General features: G+C 42.8%; 1 protein-coding gene across 6 annotated transcripts in view; it reads left to right on the forward strand.

Annotated features, from left to right (window-relative positions):
- STOX2 (storkhead box 2) overlaps positions 1 to 21,642 on the forward strand; it is a 118,484-nt gene that overhangs the window by 81,033 nt on the left and 15,809 nt on the right. For 3 of the 6 annotated variants that reach the window (XR_001491153.4, XM_015451063.4, XM_005556385.5), the window contains exon 2: positions 15,564 to 15,716. Coding sequence is in view for 5 of the 6 variants with exons in the window: in XM_015451063.4 (XP_015306549.2) it covers positions 15,564 to 15,716 (153 nt within the window). In the remaining variant the exon portion in view is untranslated. Of the gene's footprint in view, positions 1 to 1,746; positions 2,020 to 2,362; positions 2,679 to 2,784; positions 2,905 to 15,563; positions 15,717 to 21,642 lie in introns of those variants that run through there. The other 3 variants (XM_074040803.1, XM_065545729.1, XM_065545728.1) reach the window with 2 other exon arrangements.

Genomic DNA, 21,642 nt, shown 5'->3' on the forward strand with positions numbered 1-21,642 from the left:
CTGACCTCACAGTGATCAGACCAAGCCCCACAGGAATAGGCTGGATTAAGTGCGTTTGGGTGGATTTATGAACAACAACACAGCCACCCTTAAAGAAGTTTGACAAAAGGTGAGTGACTTTGGTTGGAGGCCCTGGTGCTGGGCCCTAGGCTCTGTCTGTGGCATGGATGAGAAGCTACTGGCTTATCAAAGAGGAGAGAAAATCATACACTAGAAAGGAAAATCAAGACTGTATTTGGTTAAATAAGTGGAGAGAAAAAAAAACAAATACTTGAAGAAAACGGATGAGAACATATAATAAAAATGTAGTCATAATTTCTAATATCCAAACATGTATGTTTTCATCTATATATGGCCTATTATGTCCTTATATGCTTCTGATCAAGCATACAAGGTAAAATTGATGAGGCTGTTAAAAAGTGCAGCAGTAGCAGTTGGTGTGGAACACATTCTCAAGGGGGTCACAGGGTGACAGATAGTCCAGGACAGGGAGGACATAGTGCCACAGGGAGAACTCAGCAGGAGGATGCCACATCATCAGAGGGAAATTGATACACCAGACCAGAGCAAAGGGGGGACCCCAGGAGGGCAGAGGATGTGAAAAGCGTCAGGCGGTTGAGGGCATGGAAGACGTTTTATTTAATAACATTCAAAGCAAGCATCTCAGTGGATCAGTAGATGAATATATAGTCTGCGTGCCTGCCAAGTGTCCCAGACTCTAGGCAACTAGAGAAGAGCTGATCTGGGCACGGGGACCTGGTTAGTGTTTGTAGCTGTCAGATGGGTGATGGCGCACAAGAGGGTTACACATTTTGTAGCCTACCAAGGACAGAATGGGTGTCACTGTGCCGGGGTGAGAAGAGACGCTGATTTGGACTCAACTCGCAGCGGGGCCTTTGCCAGAGCCTGAGCTCTGTGGGTGTAGGTTTTGGAGGACAGGCTGAATCACCGGAGTCAGGAGAGAATAGGATGCTTCCAGGATTTTAGCCTGGAGACCCACATGGGGACCCCTGTAACTCTGAGTTTCAGGGGTGCCTTACCAAGAGCTTCAGTGCATTTCCCGTCTTTGCTGGCACCCTACATTTTGTGCCCCTGGTAGCTGACCTGCTGGATTCATGAGGATGTGGGAGAATTTGCTGCACAGTCATCTGCCACGCACCTCTATGGGCTTCTGAGAATGGGATAATTTTTTGGTTACCTGGATCCTGAGTGGAGGCAGCAAGATGTGCCTGTTTTGATGTTACTGCGTTTGGGAGAGTTTGGCAGGAGCACTTCCACTGCCGTGGGATTCGTTTGCTTAGCCTCTCTGACTCCATTTTTCTCTGGCTTTTATGTGGCTGCTCTACTCCTTCCATTCTGTCCTCTCTCTCAAGTGCCGCCCCCGTTTTCCTCCTGAGATGTTTACGTGTTGCTTCTCGCACTCTAAATAAAGACTAAATGTTTTCTCTGCTGGCATAAGTTCCCCTGTGTGTGTGTGTCGGTGTGTAAATGCATGTCCACAGGTGAGCGTGGCACCCATAGTGCAATGAGAACGACATGTTTATGCAGATACATGGTTCATTTTCACCTTGCTGATCTTAGCGGTAGGCATTTTTAAGAAAACACGGAGGACACAGCCACCCCCCAAATCCCATGAATCCTGCTTCTCGGTGCGATTGGAGTTGTGTTGTAAGCGCAGGAGAGGCTCCTGCTGAGAGCGAGTTCCTGACATAGTGACCTCATTCCCAACGCCGCCCTCCTCGCAGCGGCAGAAGCCGCGCTGGCTGGTGCTGGGCGAGCTCCGCCGCTGCCCGGACCGCGAGCCTGACGGCTGTGTGTCGGGAATAAAGAGACCCAGGCTTGCAAAGACTTGCACGGCGACTGGAATTTATGACAAATAGCTCACTGCAGCTAAACTTTGATACAGTGTGCAGTAGAACCGCCTGTTACACACAGAAGGGAGATGCGTCCTTCGTCACAATGCAAAGCCAGCCTTAACACAAAAATAGGAAAATGTGGCAGGTCTCTGATTACGGACTGGTGAGTATATGACGCCAGATCAATTTTAATGTGTGTGTGCTCTCTTCAAGCATCTGGAGGTATGTGCCCTTTTTACCTTTTTCATGATTAAAAAATATGAGTTGGTGCTAATGCATGGGAGGGGACCTGGGCCCCTAGAGAGGAGAATGTGCCCCTCGCCACCCCTCGCCTGGGGTACATTCCGACCTCGCGTCTCCGCACTGCACAGACAAAGGAGCCCGCACAGACAAACAGAGGCTGTAGCTTTTCTTGGAGCGATGACTCATTTCAGTTCACAAAGGATTCTGGGCAGGGCAGTGAGAAGTCAGGTTGGCTGATCCATCCCTGTGACTTCACTTTGCAGAGAACAAGCGGAAGAGGAGTGACACTGCAGATTCCGAGGCATTGCAGTGGGATGTTGGCTCAGCAAGTGGCTGTGATGTATGGGATAGGCATGGAACAGGATTCCAGCTGTTCCGTGCAAATAAGATAAAAGAATGGTAAAGAGGATTCCTTTTTTTTCCCCTCCTCAAAACGTTACCAGCAAAGTACATTCACAAAGCCTTTTTAAGGTGCCTTTTGCCAGCTTTTGAACTGAACTTGTACCAGTACCTCAAGCCCTGAATTGTAAGAAGAGCTGAGAGTTCTGGAACTCGTTTTTAAAAAGTAGATCTACGAAGGTAAAGTGCCAGATTCCTGTCGTGTTCCACAGGCCCTCAGTAGCCAATCTGAAATGCTCATTTAGGATACTATGACTTGAAAGTTTACTCTTTCTTCTTATTCCAGATTCTAGGACGTCCGTTTCTGTTACTGGCTCCTTCTTGTGCTTGGATGCAACCCCCTAGCATGCACCAGGCTTTAGCGTCAACGCTACCTGGGGGATGGAGCCAGTCCAGAAAGGGTCAGGTAGGTTTCCCCTGCTTTTATTTCAAGAGTTGTTGTGTGCAAAGGAATATGGTGAAATGTTGGCACCACCTGTGAAGAGGGTGCACGGTCCTCTGAAAAGTCTTGCTGTTGCACTCTTCCCCCAGCCTCAATCTTAGGCAGTCCAGGTCCTCCCACTGTGGGCTGCTCACCACACATGACCTCACCAGCACGGGTCATCCCAGAGCTGCTCACGGGGACGAGAAGTCCACAGCAGCAGGATTTGCCAATAGGAAATAATCAGACTGCTCCAGATTTCCCTCAGCTATATATCTGTCTCGCTTGCTGCTCTGAGGGAGACATTCAGTAAATAGTATTTGACATTTTTTCTGGGGATTTTTTTTTTTTTTTGGTTTGGTTTTGTTTTATTTTTTGAGACAGAGTTTTGCTCTTGTTGGCCAGGCTGGAGTGCAATGGTGCAATCTCGGCTCACCGCAACCTCTGCTTCCCGGGTTCAAGCGATTCTCCTGCCTCAGCCTCCTGAGTAGCTGGGATTACAGGCATGCACCACCACGCCCGGCTAATTTTGTATTTTTAGTAGGGATGGGTTTTCTCCATGTTGGTCAGGCTGGTCTCGAACTCCCGACCTCTGTTGATCTGCCTGCCTTGGCCTCCCAAAGTGCTGGGATTATAGGCGTGAGCCACTGTGCCCGGCCTTGACATTTTTTCTTACCAATTAATATACAGTGCCTGAAATTTTGTGTACTGTTTGGCCTGTTAACCTACATGCAATGCACTAAAATCCAAGAAAGCCTGATTTATGTACCCAGGGACTGTTTCCAAGACTCACATCATATTGAAGCTGCTATTAACCACTAAGGAAGTAAGCATATTTCATCATAGTCTGCTTCAGGATTCAGATTATGACAGAGCTGTTTTCTTACAACATCCATGGACTTTTCACACAAAAGCTTTTTAAAAAAACATGACAACAAAATGGTAAATTTTGGTCCTCAAAGGTACATTACATGCTTCATTTCCAAAATGAGACTTGGCACATCTGAAAGCATGGCTTTACCACCTCATCACATGGATGGTTTCAGTACTGTTAAAGATATTTCTGAGAGTGGTGAATCCTGTATGTAATTGGTAAGAATTTTTAGAACATTTTTAAAGGCAGATATTCAAGACCCCTCGAACATCTTTCTCTTCGCAGTCACATCCATCCCATAGCTCACCCTCTCACAGAAGAAAAGAAAGCATCTTTCCTTTCTTCATTGTCAGAGGCCTCTTCTTTCTGCATAGCAGTTTGTATCTTCAGAGCAACGTCGAGGATGCTGAGTCAGGTTGAAAGGATGTTTGGTCAGAAAAAACACAAGCGCGGTATGTTGCAAATACAGTTCCATCATGTCCTCACACCCATCAATTCTACCCATCCTCAAAGACCTGTTCGAAATCTCTCTCCCCTGGAAAGTTCTCCCTAATCATCCCAACAAGAGGTCATTTCTAAATCCTCGAAACTCCCATTATAGAGTTAATTTTCTAGTCATTCATGTGTTTTCTTGCTATAGCTCTTCTAAGGGTTTTGAACAGCAGTGTATATATTTCATGATTGTTTATAGATTTCACATTGTATATCTTGTATTCCCACCTAAATTGTAATCTCACTGAAGGCAGAGATCAAGATTTATGCTTTTTTCTGCTCTCTACATCTCCTAGCAGTTCCCTACACATGGAAACCTTTCAAAAAATAGTTGAATAGGAAGAGGGAAAAGTTTAAAAAGCAGGAATTTTTTTTTTTTTTTTTTTTTTTTTTAGTCATAGAGGGTTAGAATGATCTGGTTTTGCTAATTTTAAGAATCTTCGTCTTCACAGGGTATATTCAGGCTAAGGCGGACCTCAGGAGTCATGCATACCACTCTAGAAGTTGTGATGGTTCTTACCTTGAGGCAGTGTCACAGCCGGGAAAGCTGCCTTACTCTGCTTGTAAAGGACTGTTACCGTTAAGGACAAGTGAGCATGTGAGGCCCTTAAATATGGACACTGATCATGGTTTACTTGAATTGTATTGGACAAGCCATCCTTAAGTTACAAGGAGTATGCGAAATTTGGGAAGTTCATGTGAAAGTCACTTTTTTGACTCCTACAGGACATTTTCCTTAGAAGAGAGCCAGAATGGTTACTAATAATTCAAGTCATATCAGAAATTATTCAACTTCTAGTGTCACTGATTTTTAGTACTAATACTACTTATTTAAGTGCTGAGTTTCCTCTCCCTTTCTTAGGTAATGGATTGGCCCAACCTAAGCTTTGAAATAGGTCAACATCCTTTGATATCCTTGTAACTCTCTATCCACACTCTTTCCCATCTCCTAGTGCCTTTTTCTCTCCAAAGTCCCTAATGTGATGCATGTTTGCACTCTCAGCCTGGAGATGCATCCCAAATGCTATGTATTCTACATATCTGATTAAAGTGATCTGATTAAACTACTTCATACTAGTGTAAGAAAGAATTCTGCACTCTTAACCTTCCCGAAGACATTTTAGTGTTTTTAAAAAGGCTATTTTTAGGACCAAACAAATTTTCCCTTGGTAGAAAATCAAACATGGTAAATGAGTAAACTGGATAAATCTAGATGGGCTTGGGGAAGTTTTTTTTTTTTTTTTTTTTGATGGAGTCTTTCCTTGTCGCCCAGGCTGGAGTACAGTGGCATGATCTTGGCTCACTGCAACCTCCACCTCCCGGGTTCAAGTGATTCTCCTGCCTCAGCCTCCCGAGTAGCTGGGATTACAGGCATCTGCCACCACGCCTGGCTAATTTTTGTATTTTTAATAGAGATGGGGTTTCTCCATGTTGGCCAGGCTGGTCTTGAACTCCTGACCTGAGATGATCCACCCACCTTGGCCCCCCAAAGTGCTGGGATTACAAGCGTGAGCCACCGTGCCCAACCAGGGAAGGTATTTTTAATACTAGTTACTATTTATTAAATATGTATTAGGTCTCGGGGACAGGGTAAGCACTCAACATCCATTATCTCATTTAATCCTCTCAGTGAGTCTACGAGGTAGACATCAGTATGTATACTTTACAAAAGAAGAAATTGAAACTCAAAAAATTAAATAATTTGCCCCAAATCACACAACCAATGAGGAGCAGAACTGGGCTCTGAACCTAGACTTTTGACTACAAAGCTCATGGCCTTTACCACCATCTTGTAATGCTGAACTGAAGAGAGAAAAGTTACTTAATTGTACATGGACTTGGAAGTTTCCTCTGTGTATCTGATCTGATCCTCCATCCTTTCTTTCATGCCTCTGAATTCTTACATAGGCCTTTCATAATGACCTCCATCGCAGTTGGAAGGGGTAGGAGGGTGTTCAGTTTTAGGGGGGTTGGTAGCAGTCAATCAGTATAATTTTGTTGTAATATGGGAACTGTCAACCTGTCCATATTTGTAGTTTATTTAATTAGGCCTTCCTGTCCTATTACAATTATATTTTACAGAAATCAGTCCCACTACTGTTGTCATCCCTAAACTGATGAAGCAGAGAATACAAAGACTGAGAAACAGCTCTGGTGATTCTCACTTAAAAGGAGGGAAAGTGAATGTGTGACCTAGAGTTGTTAGACTGATTTATAAGCTGAAGCTGGGAAATATCATCAGTGGAAATTGGAGCATCTAATGTCTAGTGTTAGGCCAGGTTATGCTGCAGAATGAACATGGAAGAGAAGTACAGCGTGGCTTAAAATAGGAATTCATGTTCTGTCCTATGTGATGCACTTAAGGAAAAGGAAGACGTCATATTACTCAGGTGCTCTTGTTGGTCAGGTGCTTTACAGAATTTCAGGACATCTGGGAGATCTTGCTAATTGTTGTCATCTAGGACTGGTACTTCATCATCATTTTATCCCTGTTGCTAAATGGCTTTAACTTCATTCTGGTTGAAGGACTGGAGCACAAGTGGCAGCTGGTGTTGGAAAACATCTCGTAAGGTAGCAGGGCCTTGCCTCTTCTTGTCTATGTATGTAGGACCTTTTGATTCTACATGCGTTTGAGGACCTGCCGTGTAAAAGCATTCGGCTAGGTTTATTCCATGTGCCTAACATATACCACCCTGGACGCAGTTGATGGGTTATAGTGGGGAGCCTTAGCAAAGGCATTAATTATGGAAGCCTCTGATTGGTCCCAGGGCTCATATTTCTATCCTACCTTTTCTGCTACGCATCTCTTGCAAATAGCTAAATGGTCCAATAAAAGTTTTAGTTGTTCCTATCAGAGATGTCAGGAATCACCTCTGGCGATGGGGAAGGTGGCTCTTGGCCAGGGCGCTCTCACCCACCCCTCCCCATGGATGGCCCCTTTCTGCCTGACTCTCTACCCTTTCTGCCTTGTCTGTTTCTGCTTATTCTGTGATAACCTTTTTACCTCTAGTCAAATCTGAGTAACAAGAGCAATAGCTAATACGACTCACAAAAGGTTGCGGACTGGGAAGATCATGAGTTTCCTCTGTAGACCAATGAGCCAATTAATTCGTCACTTCACCTAGTGGCATTAGACAGACTGATCAGCACAAAGGCTTGGGTGATGTGGGGGACGTTAACTCATTCTTTTTGGTGCCCTTAGCCACCATGGTTACTGTTGTTTAACTCTACTCCCATTAGAAGTTTCTTAGTAAGTAATAGCTAATGGACACCTGTATTTCAGTATGATTGATGGGTGTCTTCTGTTTATGCTGTCTTTTGATTAAAATGATTTACTCAAATAACAGCTTAGGAATTGGACCTGCTTTAAGATACCCATTAGGTGTTGAAGTAAAGCATTAGGAAACATTTAAAAAGTTGTTATAGAATCTCTAAATATTCTAAAATTCCTTTTCTATGCTGTTTCCTTCGTTGACTATTGCCAACAGGCTCAGCCTTCAACTTTTGAAATCAGTGGCATTTGAAACAAACCTACAGTAAACTAGTAAAAGTGCCTTTTCATTGCCAGTTTTCTTCTGAATGTTAAATACAAACATTGGAAAGTCAAGAATAGTAATCTGGTTTCAAGGGAAAGCTGCTTCAAACGCAGGAGCATGTGAGGTAACGGGAGCCGTCTACTCTGCCCCACCATATGGGTGCTGTGGTCTTCCAGAGAGCGCATAGAAAAGAAGTATGTGTGCGTGTGTGTTTTTTTTTAGAAGAGCTTTTTAAAAAATATTGTAGTAGGCCTTCTGTTAAAAGAACCAAACAGCATTAATACATAAAATTGGGGTTAATAAATTGAATTAAATTGTAAAACACAAGATTTGTCTGAGGCGCTGCACCGAGAAGTTGTTCACTTAACTGTAACCTCAGAAAGCAGGTGATTTCCCCAAACCCAAGGGCATATAAGATAACACCTGGCAAATGAATCTGAAGAGTCTGTTGAGAGGAATAGAGTTGTGTTGTCGCCATGCCCATAGTGCATTTTACAGGCATGTTTGACTATTTTTATGAGGAATCACAATATCCACTACTTGTGGTGATTTTATTGGCATCTATAATTTTAACTTGAGTGTTAATTTTGGCAGTACAGAGAACAAAAGGGGCACACATTAGTTCTGAGGAACAAAGCTGAGCAAGACTTTGAATTTAGAAAGAGAAAATGATGAAGCCTTTATTGTAAGGAAAAAAAAATTACTAGCCAGTATATGGAGCCATTTCTTTGAAAATTAAAGCCTAACTTTTTCAGATCCGATGAGTGTTAAAATAGTTTCCCCAGCATGATGGAAACAGAGCTAGACACCCGTACTATATGATGCTTTTATGCCAGAATTCTGCTGCATTGATATAGGATCATAGGATTTAGGAGCCTGAAGGAACCTTTGAAATCATTTCATCCAAACTCTCATTTTACAGATGAGGAAACAGGCACAGAGCGGATAATTGTATTTTGTTTTAAGAGACTGGATACTTATCAAAATATCTCTCAAATGCTTTTTGTATATTGGGAATTTCCCAATTATAAACTAGTACAGTTTCAGAACCGCATTTGTCAGTGAGTTGTTTTGGTACAAGAACTTCATTCATGTCAAAGATAACTCTTCACCCAGAGAATAGATTACATTCACATTTGCAATGAAAAATAGTACCTTAAAAGGAAAACAAGATAATTCTTACGGAATGTTGGTGCTTGAAAAAAAAATTATTTAAAGAAAGCTAAGATAGAGGATGGAGGCTAGTACTTTCCAGGCTGTTTGCTGTGATGCAGTTCACCTGGGGAAATTCTGGCTTTCCTTTTCTTACACAGTTGTATGAGGATGGGTGCTTTAAGATGGGATGACATAGTTTTATGTTGGCTTCTGGAGCAGGTATCTTTTGGAAAGCTACGGATGTCACCCAGGAAGGAGAGAGTATAAACTGTTGTGAAAGTCACATCCCAGGAGCGGTGCTGGCCTCCTGCGTGTGCACAGGCTGAGGAGTTCCTGGAACCTCAGTTAATGACTGCAAAAAGTGAAAATGCCATTTATAAAGGACAGGGCTTCATTACAGTCTTTTTTATTATTATTATTATTTTTGCACAAATAGAACCGAGATAAGAACAGTTTTAGAACTTGAGTGCTTAAAGGTATTTGATGTATAATAGGAATTCGGATATTTCTTGAAAGAATGAATTATGTGAGAGAGAGTTTTTTTTGAAATAACTCCAACTAAAGTAATGGGCCAAAAGTTGGACGGGGAAAGTAGACAGAGGGATTTAAATAGTGAAAATGGATGCGCTTGATAAAGCTATTTCCTGAGGTAGGGGTGACTAGCTGTAGACAATCAAAGAGCAGGTTGGCATCTGCAGGACCTCTGCCTGTTGTCCGTTGCGCGAGTGGTTTTAGGAGTCACTAGCTCTTTCTCCTCAGTTGCACAAGAGTGATTTTCTTATACAAGCATATCATGTGTTTTTGTCTGTATGAAAACATGAGCAGTGCCCCATCAACATCAAGAATAAGATCTAAGCCTTCTTGTCAACCAGGATCTGGTTGGTCTATTTTTCTCTGTATCTCACCACCAGCCTGCCCCAGGGGAGCCTGAACCTGCCGCAGCTCCCCAGGCTCAGCTCCGCGTGCTGCCTGGTCTCAGTATGCTGCCTCCCGCGCTGCCTGGGCTCAGTATGCTGCCTCCCGCGCTGCCTGGGCTCAGTATGCTGCCTCCCGCGCTGCCTGGGCTCAGTATGCTGCCTCCCGCGCTGCCTGGGCTCAGTATGCTGCCTCCCGCGCTGCCTGGGCTGTTCCGCCTCTCCTGGAGGGGGTCCATCTTCCACGCCCCTCATCATCCACCCGGCTACTGTTTCTCTTCATGCCAGTCAGCTGACGGTGACCTCACATGAAAGCAGTGTCCACGTTTTCACTCATGCATTTTAAATGTTAAATGCTCTTAAAACAGAAGTTTACTTACAATTGTAATCCTTTCATGTCTTTTCACATTTTAAGCTCACTTAAAAATCTATGGAATGCTTCCTTTGTCCAGGACACCGAGTTTGGTTTTATCTGAAATAGCCTAGATTTGACAAAAGTCCTCTGAGGACTGTACTTAAATGGATGTTCGTAAGAAAATAAAGCTGAACTAAAACCTATCTATTCCTTCTTTTTTAGAACAATAGGACAGAATTATAGCAGTTTAGAAAGAATTTTGTAGCTGACAAAGTGCCAGTGTGCTTTAAGATGAGTTGTTGTTATGAATGTGTTCTGAACTAATTCTGAAGACAGAAAAATCCATCCTATAAATTATAGACAAGTAAGTTATAACTCACGTTTCATGCAAAATATGGTAGTTTCTGTAGATTATGTAGATTATCATGACCAACAATATTTTAGCAGTACTTACATTCTGTTTTTTCTTCTTTGAAGAAATAAATGTGGTCCAGTAATTGGAAGAATTTTCTGGTAGCATATCTTTTTTTTTTTTTTAATACTTTAAGTTCTAGGGTACATGTGCACAACGTGCAGGTTTGTTATATATATATACATGTGCCATGTTGGTCTTAAATATGACTAGTTGGCTCATTAAGCAGGTTTATATAAGATCCACAGAAGATTATGGTAAACTCGAATAATGTTTATGTTGTGTTGAGAGACACTGGTGATTCCTTTGATACAGATCTTAAATGCATGTTCTAAACTTCACTTAATATATAATTATTCTTTTAAAAAATGTACTCGTTTTTCTTAATTTTTAATTTCTTATTGCTATATAATAGTTGTATTATAAAGTTATTTTTCTATAGTAACTGCTGTGTTTGGAGGACTATTGCTCATGCAGTTAATTGGGGGAGTCTTAGAAATTGCATGGCTAAATTTATTCTCTTTTTGTTTGCTATTATTTAGCAAAAATATTAATAAAATTACAATCCTTTAAGATTACTAAGAAATTCCTTGGATTATAATGTTAAAAATGGATATTCATTCATTCAACAAATATTTGTTGGGTAAGCACCGCATCATTCTAGGTGCTGGGAATGTGGCATTCACATTGCCTTCTGTCACAGAGCTTACATTCGAGTGGGTGAGACAGACAGCAAACCAGTGAACCAAACCCACACGCACACATGCAGGGAGAGAAGACAATAAACTCGGCTGTGTTGGAACGGCAGTAGACCAGTCAGGTTAGGGCTTTCTGATGAGGTGCCATTTGAATTGAGACCTAAAGCATGAAAAGCCAGTCTTGAAAGGTCAACCCAAGGAGCATCCCAGGCCAAGGGCACAAAAAAATACAAAGACCTCGAGTTGAGGAAATGCCTGACATGCTCAAAGAATAGAGGAGGTTGTGAGTGGCAAGTAAGGATGGAGGTGGGGAGTGGTCCTAGCATTGGGTGGACAGGTTCAGACCATGTGGGCCCTTGTAGGCCTACCAAAGAATTCAGCTTTTCTTCTAAGTGCAGTAGGCAGTCCCTGGAGGATTTTATGCAGGGAAGTGGTGTGCTTTTTGTTTTCCTAAGAGGACCTTGGCTGCTCTGTGGAGAGGGGAGTGTTGGAGGCAGGAGGGAAGGCTGAACATCATCAAGTTATGATGGACCAGGTGAGAGATGATGGCAGTTCGAGGGAGCTCCAGGGATAGAATCCAGGGGACAGACCAGGCAGCATTAGGGTCTAGACAGCATTGCTGATGGGCTCGGGGATGGGAAAGGAGTTGAAAGTAATATATCTTAGTGCAACACAAAAATGAGATGAGGTGGCGACAGTTATTTAGAACATCCAAATTCCATTTTGTTCTATATTCTGAGTTAAAAGTTATTGCCCATATTCATTATTATAGTGAAACTGAGCTTTTCCAAAGCAAATGCCATTCAGACACACTTAAAACATGCTGCCTCTTGGAGTTGGCTGCAATGAATGAAAAGAAATTAACCGAGAATATGGCAGTGAAACCAAACAAATTGTTTCCGCTAAATCTGTAAGGACAATCATGACCTAAGCTTAAGCAGTTAATTTTGCTAATAGTCATTTCTTTTTTACAGAGAGTTCGAGTTTCTTCTTATGACCTATACAAAAATCTGGAAATAGTCCGACCTGCATTTTGGGGATCATAGTTAGTATTTTAGTATCTTTCATCTTCTGAGATGTTCTTAGTTATATAATAGGCACACATTAGAAGGTATTAACCTCTCAAGTGATACCCAAGTCCAGAGGTTCTGGAATCTGCATTGATCCTCTCCCTCTTTGCCTGCTGATCCTATCTTCCTTTTCATCTGACTTTTAAAATCATCCCGGGTGACTTTCAGGGGCTAACTTATCACCTCTGTAAGAAAGCCGGCCTCAGTGCCCCTGTCCTATCCAGTGGAGGTGGAGTGAGAGAGAAGGAACCACAGACCAGTGTCTCAGACTGTCTGTGCCTGAGCTGTAGGGCCTGCTGTGGGGAGGGCGGGGCCAAACAGGTGAACTTCCCAACTCCCACCTCCGCTGCAGCTCGCACCAGCACTCAGCCAATCTTTACATATTTCTTATGTATTTATTGATTTAGAGACAGGGTCTTGCTCTGTCGGCCAGGCTGGAGTGCAGTGGCGCAATCTCAGTTCACTGTAGCCTCGACCTCCCGGGCTCAAGCGATCTTCCCACCTTAGCCTCCCAAGCAGCTGGGACCACAGGCATGTGCCACCATGCCCAGCTAATTTTTGTATTTTTTGTAGAGATGGGGTCTTGTCATGTTGCCCAGGCTGGTCTCAAACTCCTGGGCTCAAACAATCAGCCTGCCTTGACTGCTAGAAATGTTGGGATTATAGGTGTGAGCCATCACGCCCAACCCACATTAGGTTTTAGAATAAGACTTTGTTTGGGCTGGGCATGGTGGCTCACACCTGTAGTGCCAGCTCTTTAAGAGGTGGCCAGACTGTAGTCCTAGCTATTTGGAAGGCTGAGGTGGGAGGATCTCTTGAGTTCAAGGTTGCAGTGAGCTATGATTGTGCCATTTCACTCCAGCCCGAGCCACAGAGCCAGACCCTGTCTCAAAACAAAACAAAACAAAACAAACAAACAAAGACAGCTTTTTTGGGGGGTAAAAAAGGATATAACAAGTCTTTTCTTTAAGATTTAAATACATTGTTCTAGGCAGTTGCAAACTTGCCCACTGAGGTGGTCCTAGCCCACATCATTCTGTCATTTTTGAGTCACCAATATGAATTGAGGTTCACAAGCCAATGAGTGAAACTCACATCCCCCAAAATGGGCCCAAGTTCACACTCACTCTCGCCTGCTACTGCCCCACAAAATATCACAAGGATTTTTCCGAGGGCGTCTCTTTTTGATGCCTGTGACCCAAAGGCCCCAGAAATGTGTGGCTTCTGAGCTAGGTCAGTTCCTGGCTTCTGCTGATTTTTCTCTCTTCCTTCTTTTCTGGATGTGGGTGCTCCTGTCTCCCGCTGGCCACTGGGACAATGTCTTATCCTTCTCATATCCAGCCTGCAGAGAGTGGAGCTACAGTAGAGCTGATGGGAGCCCCATGTGGTCCAGGGAAGGGGGGCATTGAACTGCGCTGGCTTTGGGAAGGGGGTGAGGCCTGGGCCTTGGGCTCTGGAGTCCTGCTGCTTTGTCCGAGGCACCTGCTGGACTCTCCCCACACATGCTGATCTTCATCCCAGGCCCGGGTGCCTGATTTCGTCTAGCAAACCATTTCTCGTCTAGCCCATCAGAGCAGCAGGGACTCTGCACTCCTCCTGCAAACTGGGGACTGTGGCTGGGCACGGCTTTAAGGACCTGACAGCGAGGAGGCTGGTCCACGCCAGAGCAGCCAGACACCTTGTCGGGGAGGGTGTTACTTGATGCCACAGGCTCACCCGAGTCTCGGTCTTCGTCAGCCATGGTAGCTGATTACGTGCTTCAGAAACAAAAAGGAGAGATTATGTACGTACATTTAGGAAATCAGATTCGAAACTTAACAGACCCCGTGAGCCCCTCTCTGTTCTACCATGTTGATAATTTGCATCCTCTTTGTGTAGGACGTCTTTTCAAGTGCAACCTTGCAGAACCCCAGGTATAAAACAGGTGGCACTCAGGTGACAGAAGTTGACTTTCCTACTCTCCCAGCCTCTGCTTCTGCTGGGGGCACCTCTGTACCAGAAATATTCCAGGAAATTCTAGGCATCCTTGGAGCATCACTGGAAAATCACTGCACTGTGGCATAAAGACGAGAAATGAAGACCGATATTTGCATTGTAGGTTGACATCTCAAGAGTCACCGTCCATCACCCCTCCGATAAGGGATCTTCAGCCTCTCCTGCCTCCACAGGCCCTTTTAGCGTGCAGCAGGCCACAGTCTCTGAGGGAATTGTAATCTGCCTTCTCCCACCTCTCCCAGGCCGTCATCCCCACGACCACCACAGTCATCTTTCTGAAATCCACACCTGCCTTTGGCCTTCCACGGCTCACCACCCCTCATAGAATGCAGAGCTTGGACACTCAGCTCTTTGTTCATGGTCGTCCCTACCTACCTGTCCCCCTTCTCTTCTGTGCCCCAGAGAACATCTGCTTATAGGTCCCAGCCCCGCAGGGACATGCCTACTCTTGAGCACTGGGTTCAGATTACACCTCCTTGGTGGAACCTTGGAACCTCCTGCTTCTGAGCCCCACCCTCACCTCCCCGTGCGCCATTATCCTCCCTCTCGCAGCGCCCAGGTGTTGTTCTGTTCTCCTGTGAGCCTGCCACACAACGTTGGGAACTTTGATCTACTTGTCTGTCTCCTCCACTTAAATAGAAACTGAGGGCAGAGGTGTTTGGGGAGAGGCACGCACTCACTCTCTGCAGCTCCTGTGCCCCCAGCAGATGCGTAAAGGCGTTCAGTGTTTGAATGAATGAATCATCAAGTTACACAAATGCAATTTGTCGGGATATGACTGGCAGTTATTAAATAAATCAGCTCCAAGTTAATAAAAACGGAAATAAAAGCCTGTTGTGGCAAGACTTTCCGTACTAGGACTATTTAAATGAGATCTCAGGTGTTAAAGGGTGGTTTTATTTGTTGAGGCAGTAGGAGCTTCCACTGCGTGTGAAAGTCTTTCTACCTGAGTGGGATTGGCTGTGGCTTCTGTGTTCAGAGTGGAATTGGCAAGCAGTTCTGTGTTTGGAGCTGACTGTGTTCATCAGACCAGGGCTGGGTGGGTGCGTGAAGGTGGGAGGGGTGTGGACGGGTGAAGGTGTGTGTCTGACAGACGACCGGCTCTTTTAATGAACCGCTCACTTGAAAACTGTCTTTCTGCAGGTGATGTATCACCAATCAGTATGTCTCCCATCAGTCAGTCTCAGTTTATTCCACTCGGGGAAATCCTCTGCTTGGCCATCTCAGCCATGAACTCGGCAAGAAAACCTGTCACCCAAGAAGCACTGATGGAACACCTGACCACGTGTTTCCCAGGTAACGAGGCGGGAGCGGAGCGTGTGCCAGGTGGCGGTGTGCTCTGGTCACTCTAGGACTTCACATGGACTGTTCTTCCCATATTTAAAGATAATAGGAAAAAACTCTTCCCCAAAACTAACCAGAAGCTTTCCTTCCTTCTGTCATTAAAAATTCAGGCACCTGCATGACATAAAAAAAATAACTTAACTGCTTCAGCTGCAATACTTCTTAAATTGGCACCAAGAGGAAGAAATTAATTCAGAATTCATGAAGAATCTGGCAAAAATGACCTGGACTCCAGTCATTCTTTGCAATCTAATCTTTAAATACATGAATGTGAGGGTTCAACAACTGAAAACTTTAGTCCTGGGGAGTTAAACTGCAGAAAGGGTCATGTCAAAAATTAACATATCTTACCTATTTGTGTCATGGCTTGATGAGTTTTAAGAAAAGAATATTTGATAAATTAGGATTTCATTTTTAAAAAATAAAATATTTACTTTTTTCTTAAATATTATAAAAAGGAGGCAACAGCCCAGCCGTTGTGTGAGTGGCATTTGATGCTTTCGGTGCTGGAGGGCGTTAGGAAGGGTGACACGCTGCAGAATGCAGGACCGTCTCTCAAGAGAGCCAGTGGATTGTCACCCCACCCCCAGTGGAGATCCTGCCAGAGCTGCCAGTCTTATGTTTCAAGAGAATCTGGAAATTTGGTCTTATGGGAAATCTCTACATTTCTTAAATATTGACAATTGTATGTGTGTATACGTTTTAACATTTGTGTGCCAGCAACGTGCAAGTCAAATGAAATACATTATCAGGCTACCAGTTTACCAACTTGGTGTGGACTCAGCCTGTTTCTAGATTGAAATAGAGATTATATTAAAAGGCAACGTTTGATATATTTTTCATTCAACTTAGAAGAGATCTTAGTAAATATAAGCTGTTAATTGTATCAGTTAGCTTTTGCTACAAAAATTCTGGGTAACAAACAACTACAGAACATCAAAGGCCTATGGCAACAAGCATAGATTTCACTCATGCCTCTGTGGGTTCCCCAGGAGTCAGCTGATCTAGGTGGGGTCCAGCAGGGTAGTTTTGCTCCATCTGTACCCATCCTATTTAGAAAAGGGGGCAAATGGAGATCTCTTTCACTCGTGGGATGTCAGAGGCACCAGAGCACAAGCCCATTGCATGAAGGCTCTTCAAGCTTTGTTCATGGCAGCCCCATTAACATTGCAGTGACCAAAGCAAACCTGCTAAACTGAAAGTGAAGGTGTGGGGAAGTGCACTCCACACATGGGAAGAGAACGGGAGGACTAGTTCTAAGCTAAGTAGAGATCTTATCTACCACATTGGTTTCCCTGCTTTTCCTTGTGTCCCAGAGAAACGTTTTCTCCCTCTCCTTGTGATATTTCCTCCTTTTTCAATATTCTAATTACTATGTTTGATAATATGTATATGGTTCAAAATCTCTAACATGAACCCACCCTTGCAACATACAAATTATTTTAAGCTTTCTAGCATTTTAGTATCTCTGAATCGTCTTCACTATCTGATTGCCTATCTCTTTTTGTTAATTCTCTAACATGAACCCACCCTTGCAACATACAAATTATTTTAAGCTTTCTAGCATTTTAGTATCTCTGAATCGTCTTCACTATCTGATTGCCTATCTCTTTTTGTTAATTCTCTAACATGAACCCACCCTTGCAACATACAAATTATTTTAAGCTTTCTAGCATTTTAGTATCTCTGAATCGTCTTCACTATCTGATTGCCTATCTCTTTTTGTTAATTCTCTAACATGAACCCACCCTTGCAACATACAAATTATTTTAAGCTTTCTAGCATTTTAGTATCTCTGAATCGTCTTCACTATCTGATTGCCTATCTCTTTTTGTTAAGTCCTAGGCAAACCCCTTTCCTTTCAGTAGTGAGAGAAACAGAATCCCAGGTGAGAGCCACCTAAGTGGGGACAGATAGTGTTGGCAAACACGACGGTCTTGGAGGAAGGACCTGCTTTCTGCCCTGTGAGTGCGTAGCCACTTCTGACATTGAACAACCCAGCAGCTTTTTAAATCCTTGTATTTTTATTTAGCTTCATGAGAAATCACACGGCGTTTCTAAAGTTGCTTATATACCACCCATTTCTGGGCTATAAAGAATAGAAAGAACACAGAGCCAGTGTGTAATAGTAAGATGCTCCTCACTGCCAAGCAGCTGATAACAATATCACTAACTTGGAATGCTTTGTGGAGTAATCCATAGGTCATTTGTACTTGAAAGAATAACTGTTTTGCTAGCTTTTATGGCAAGGGAACTTAAATCCCAAAGCCCTGGTTTTCAGACAGACAGAGGAGCCTTTTCTTCTGTGTGACACTGATGACTCATTTGTCAGCCTCAGAAGTTTGCAGGGACACCATACAAACCCGAGTCTAGCACAGGAGTTTGCTAACCTGCAGGCCTAGTGTGGCCCACCACCTGTTTTTGTAAATAAAGTTTTATTGGAACACAGCCGTGCCCATTTGCTCATGAATGATCTTTGGCTCCTTATGCAATAGTGGCAGAGTTGAGTAGTGGCAATGGAGGTCGTATGGCTAAAAGCCTAACATATTTTCTACGTGGTTCTTTACAGAAAAAGTATGCTGACCCCTGGGCTAGGGCATGGTGGTAACTATTTAAAGTTATGTTCAACAATAGCTCCAGATTTTAAACTGTATTTCATAAAATATCAAAGTTTGTTTCCTGCCTGCCTGCCTTGTTTCCTTTCTTCTTAGCTCCCTTTCTCCTTTCCTTTCCTTCCTTCCTTTGCTTTTTTTTTTTTTTTTTTGGTCTGTCTTTTGCTATCCCTTAAGCTATAGCAGAAGAAAATATTTTAGAAAACCCAACCCTTTAAATTCTACTTGAAAATCATATTTTCATGACAGTGCTAAAACTCTGGAGGGATTTAAAGATCGTATTTATATTTTTTGTTTTTTAAAGACAAGAATAAAGTAGTTCTTTTATATCTTACTACTGAAAAATAAAGTTTTTGAGCCAAAGTATTATTAAAATATTTGAATCTCATATTTAATGTATATTTTATGAATCAAAAGTATAGTCTAGAATTTGGCTTCTTTTCTTGTTTTGGGTATCCATATTCTAAAGAAAGTTTAGTGAAAAGTCTTCTAGTAAAAATTTCTGATACATCAAAACTTAAACCTTTTTATCACTTTTCTATAAAAGTGAAAAAAAGTTGGCTGAATTCTTGAAAACCAACTCAACAACTTTTATCTATCAGTTTCCATTACAGAATCAAGAATATTTTTAAAAGGTTTATAAAGAATAATACTTGCTTCTCATATTTCTAAATAACTACACATCCATTCATCCAGAATGATCATTTAAATTGGTCTGGTACCTGTTAAGCTGTTACTACTGAATCTTTCTGGGAGGAAGGCTGGTCTTCAGGGACATAGAGATAGACCTATAAGGCTAGGTATGGAGCTGAACTTGACTTTAGAGATTGCTGGAGAATATTAATATTACATATACTGTGTTCTGTCTCCCATTCGTCTCCTTATGTCAGCTCTTATCGAATTCTTCCTCAGCCAGCGTTCTTCCCAAACAAGAATAATCTAACGAGGCTCATTAAAGGGTTTCACTTAAAAGTGCTTATCATACGGAACAGGTCCACGTGCTCTCTGTTCTGACAGTTTGTCAGATTTACAGGACTAAAGCATTACACAGAGGCTGATTGTGGTGGCTCACACCTGTAATCCCAGCACTTTGGGAGGCTGAGGTGGGCAGATCACTTGAGGCCAGGAGTTCCAGACCAACCTGGCCAACATGGCGAAACTCATCTCTACTGAAAATACAAAAATTAGCCGGGCGTGGTGGCACGTGCCTGTAATCCCAGCTACTCGGGTAGCTGAGGTACAATAATCACTTGAACCTGAGAGGCAGAGGTTGCAGCGAGCCGAGATTGTGCCACTTCTCTAGCTCGGGTGACAGAGTGAGATGTTATCTCAAAAAAAAAAAAAAAAAAAGCGCAATACGTAGATCCAAGTAGATCACAGCGTCATGCAGTGTTTTTAAATAGTTATTTTTGCTTTGAAAAATGTAAAGGTGTGGAAGAGGTCAGGTTCAGGCCTGTTAGGATGTAAAGTGTATTTTTGTTCTTTAAGCCCTCAACATCTGAATTCATGATAAACTTTCAGAGTCGAATTTGGAAGTAGTGGAGTATGCAAATGTTAAATATCCATCACAACCATCACTTTCTCAGGTCAACCCTACAGATTTCTGGTAGAACCCTGAATTTCATAGATGATCAGTCAGTATACTAGGGCTTAATAATAAAACGATAATCATAAACATAAGCAACTTTCAGTTAAGTCTGAAAACTCTCAGGTCATAGCATGGAAAAGGGATTGGACGGGGGCAAAGAATGTTTCTAGTGTGCATTATCAAATTAAACATTATTTGATTGATATACCTGGAAACCCAAGACATAAGAAAATTTAAGCACAAATACTCTATGGAAATAGAAAATTGTTTCTCTATTTTTTTCTCTATTTTTCTTTTTATTCTTTCATTTGAGAACCACCAGAGAACTTGTTTTTAATTGTAAGTAAAGATGATTGCATTGTAGTCATGATTCTGTATATTAATAGCTTTAAGAGTTTCCTAAGATCATCATTTGGAAGACCTACAGTCAGCCAATTCTATAATAAAATTAAACCTTTGCTTTATAGTAATAGCTATTTTTATCACACATACCTCAGCTTTCCCTTATTAGGAGCCATGGTAAACTGGTCAGTCATGAATACTTATAAATGAAACTTCTGAGTGTTTGAGGAAGTTTGTCATATTGTTGACTGAAAGTATGCTACCATTTAAGATGTGGTCAGTTTTAAACATGGGCTTGCTATCTTGATTACTGTGCCAAACAATGACAGTGGGCATCATTCGTGAGACTGCGGTGCAGAGGTGTGCCCTCATCTCAGAAGGTATATACTGTGTCAGTGGTGTCCCCTGAAGTTATTCAGTGGAAGGCACTTTGGGAGGCAGAGGCGGTAAGATTGCTTGAGCGCAGGAGTTCGAGACCAGCCTGGGCAACATGGAGAAACCCCATCTCTACAAAAAATATAAAAATTACTTGGGTGTTTTGGTGTGTGTCTGTCATCCCAGCTACTTGAGAGGCTGAGGTGGGAGGATCACCTGAGCCTGGGGAATTTGAGGCTGCAGTGAGCTGAGATCTTGTCACTACACTCCAGCCTGTGCAAGGGTGAGACCCTGTCTCAAAGAAAAAAAAAAAAAGAAAGAAAAAAATTCATTTCTATTTTGCACAGAAAGTATTATAAAATTCAAAAACAAATTTTGTTATTATTGGTCTTAAAATCATTTGTATAAAAACTAATGTTAGCTTACCAGAAGTAAAGTATTAGACTAAAAGGAAACCATGCAACTCAAAAATTAAATAATGATATTAATACATTATCTATGAACAATGCTACCTTTTCTGCCTTGGTCACTAAGGATGCCTTCTGAAGATGGTCACACAAATGGGTGTGTATGTTACCTCGCATTCATGGATTTTCTCCCCTTGAGAATTCCAGGCCATTTCTAATACCTTGATTTCCTACTTTGGAAGGACTTGGGGAGTTGAAGCAGCTCAGCTCACCCAGGTGTTCTAGGTTGGTGCACATCGTTGTTTGAAGGCAATCTGGTTTTCCGTGCGTCCCGACCCGAAGGGGAGACTAACTCCCAGCTGATATTTATTGAGCACTCCCTGTGTGCTGTGCCCTGCTCCACACACACTAAACTCCTTTCACCTCAGCCCTGTGGCTACAGGTACTGTTGCTATCCACCTTGTGATGACAGTAAATGAAGGCTCAGAGAGGCTGAGCTGCCTCAGGTGGTGCCAGCTGTCTTCATTTGCTGGGACTGCTGTCACAAAGTGCAG

The sequence above is a fragment of the Macaca fascicularis genome, chromosome 5 (genome assembly GCF_037993035.2).
Source record: "Macaca fascicularis isolate 582-1 chromosome 5, T2T-MFA8v1.1".
NCBI lineage: Eukaryota > Metazoa > Chordata > Mammalia > Primates > Cercopithecidae > Macaca > Macaca fascicularis.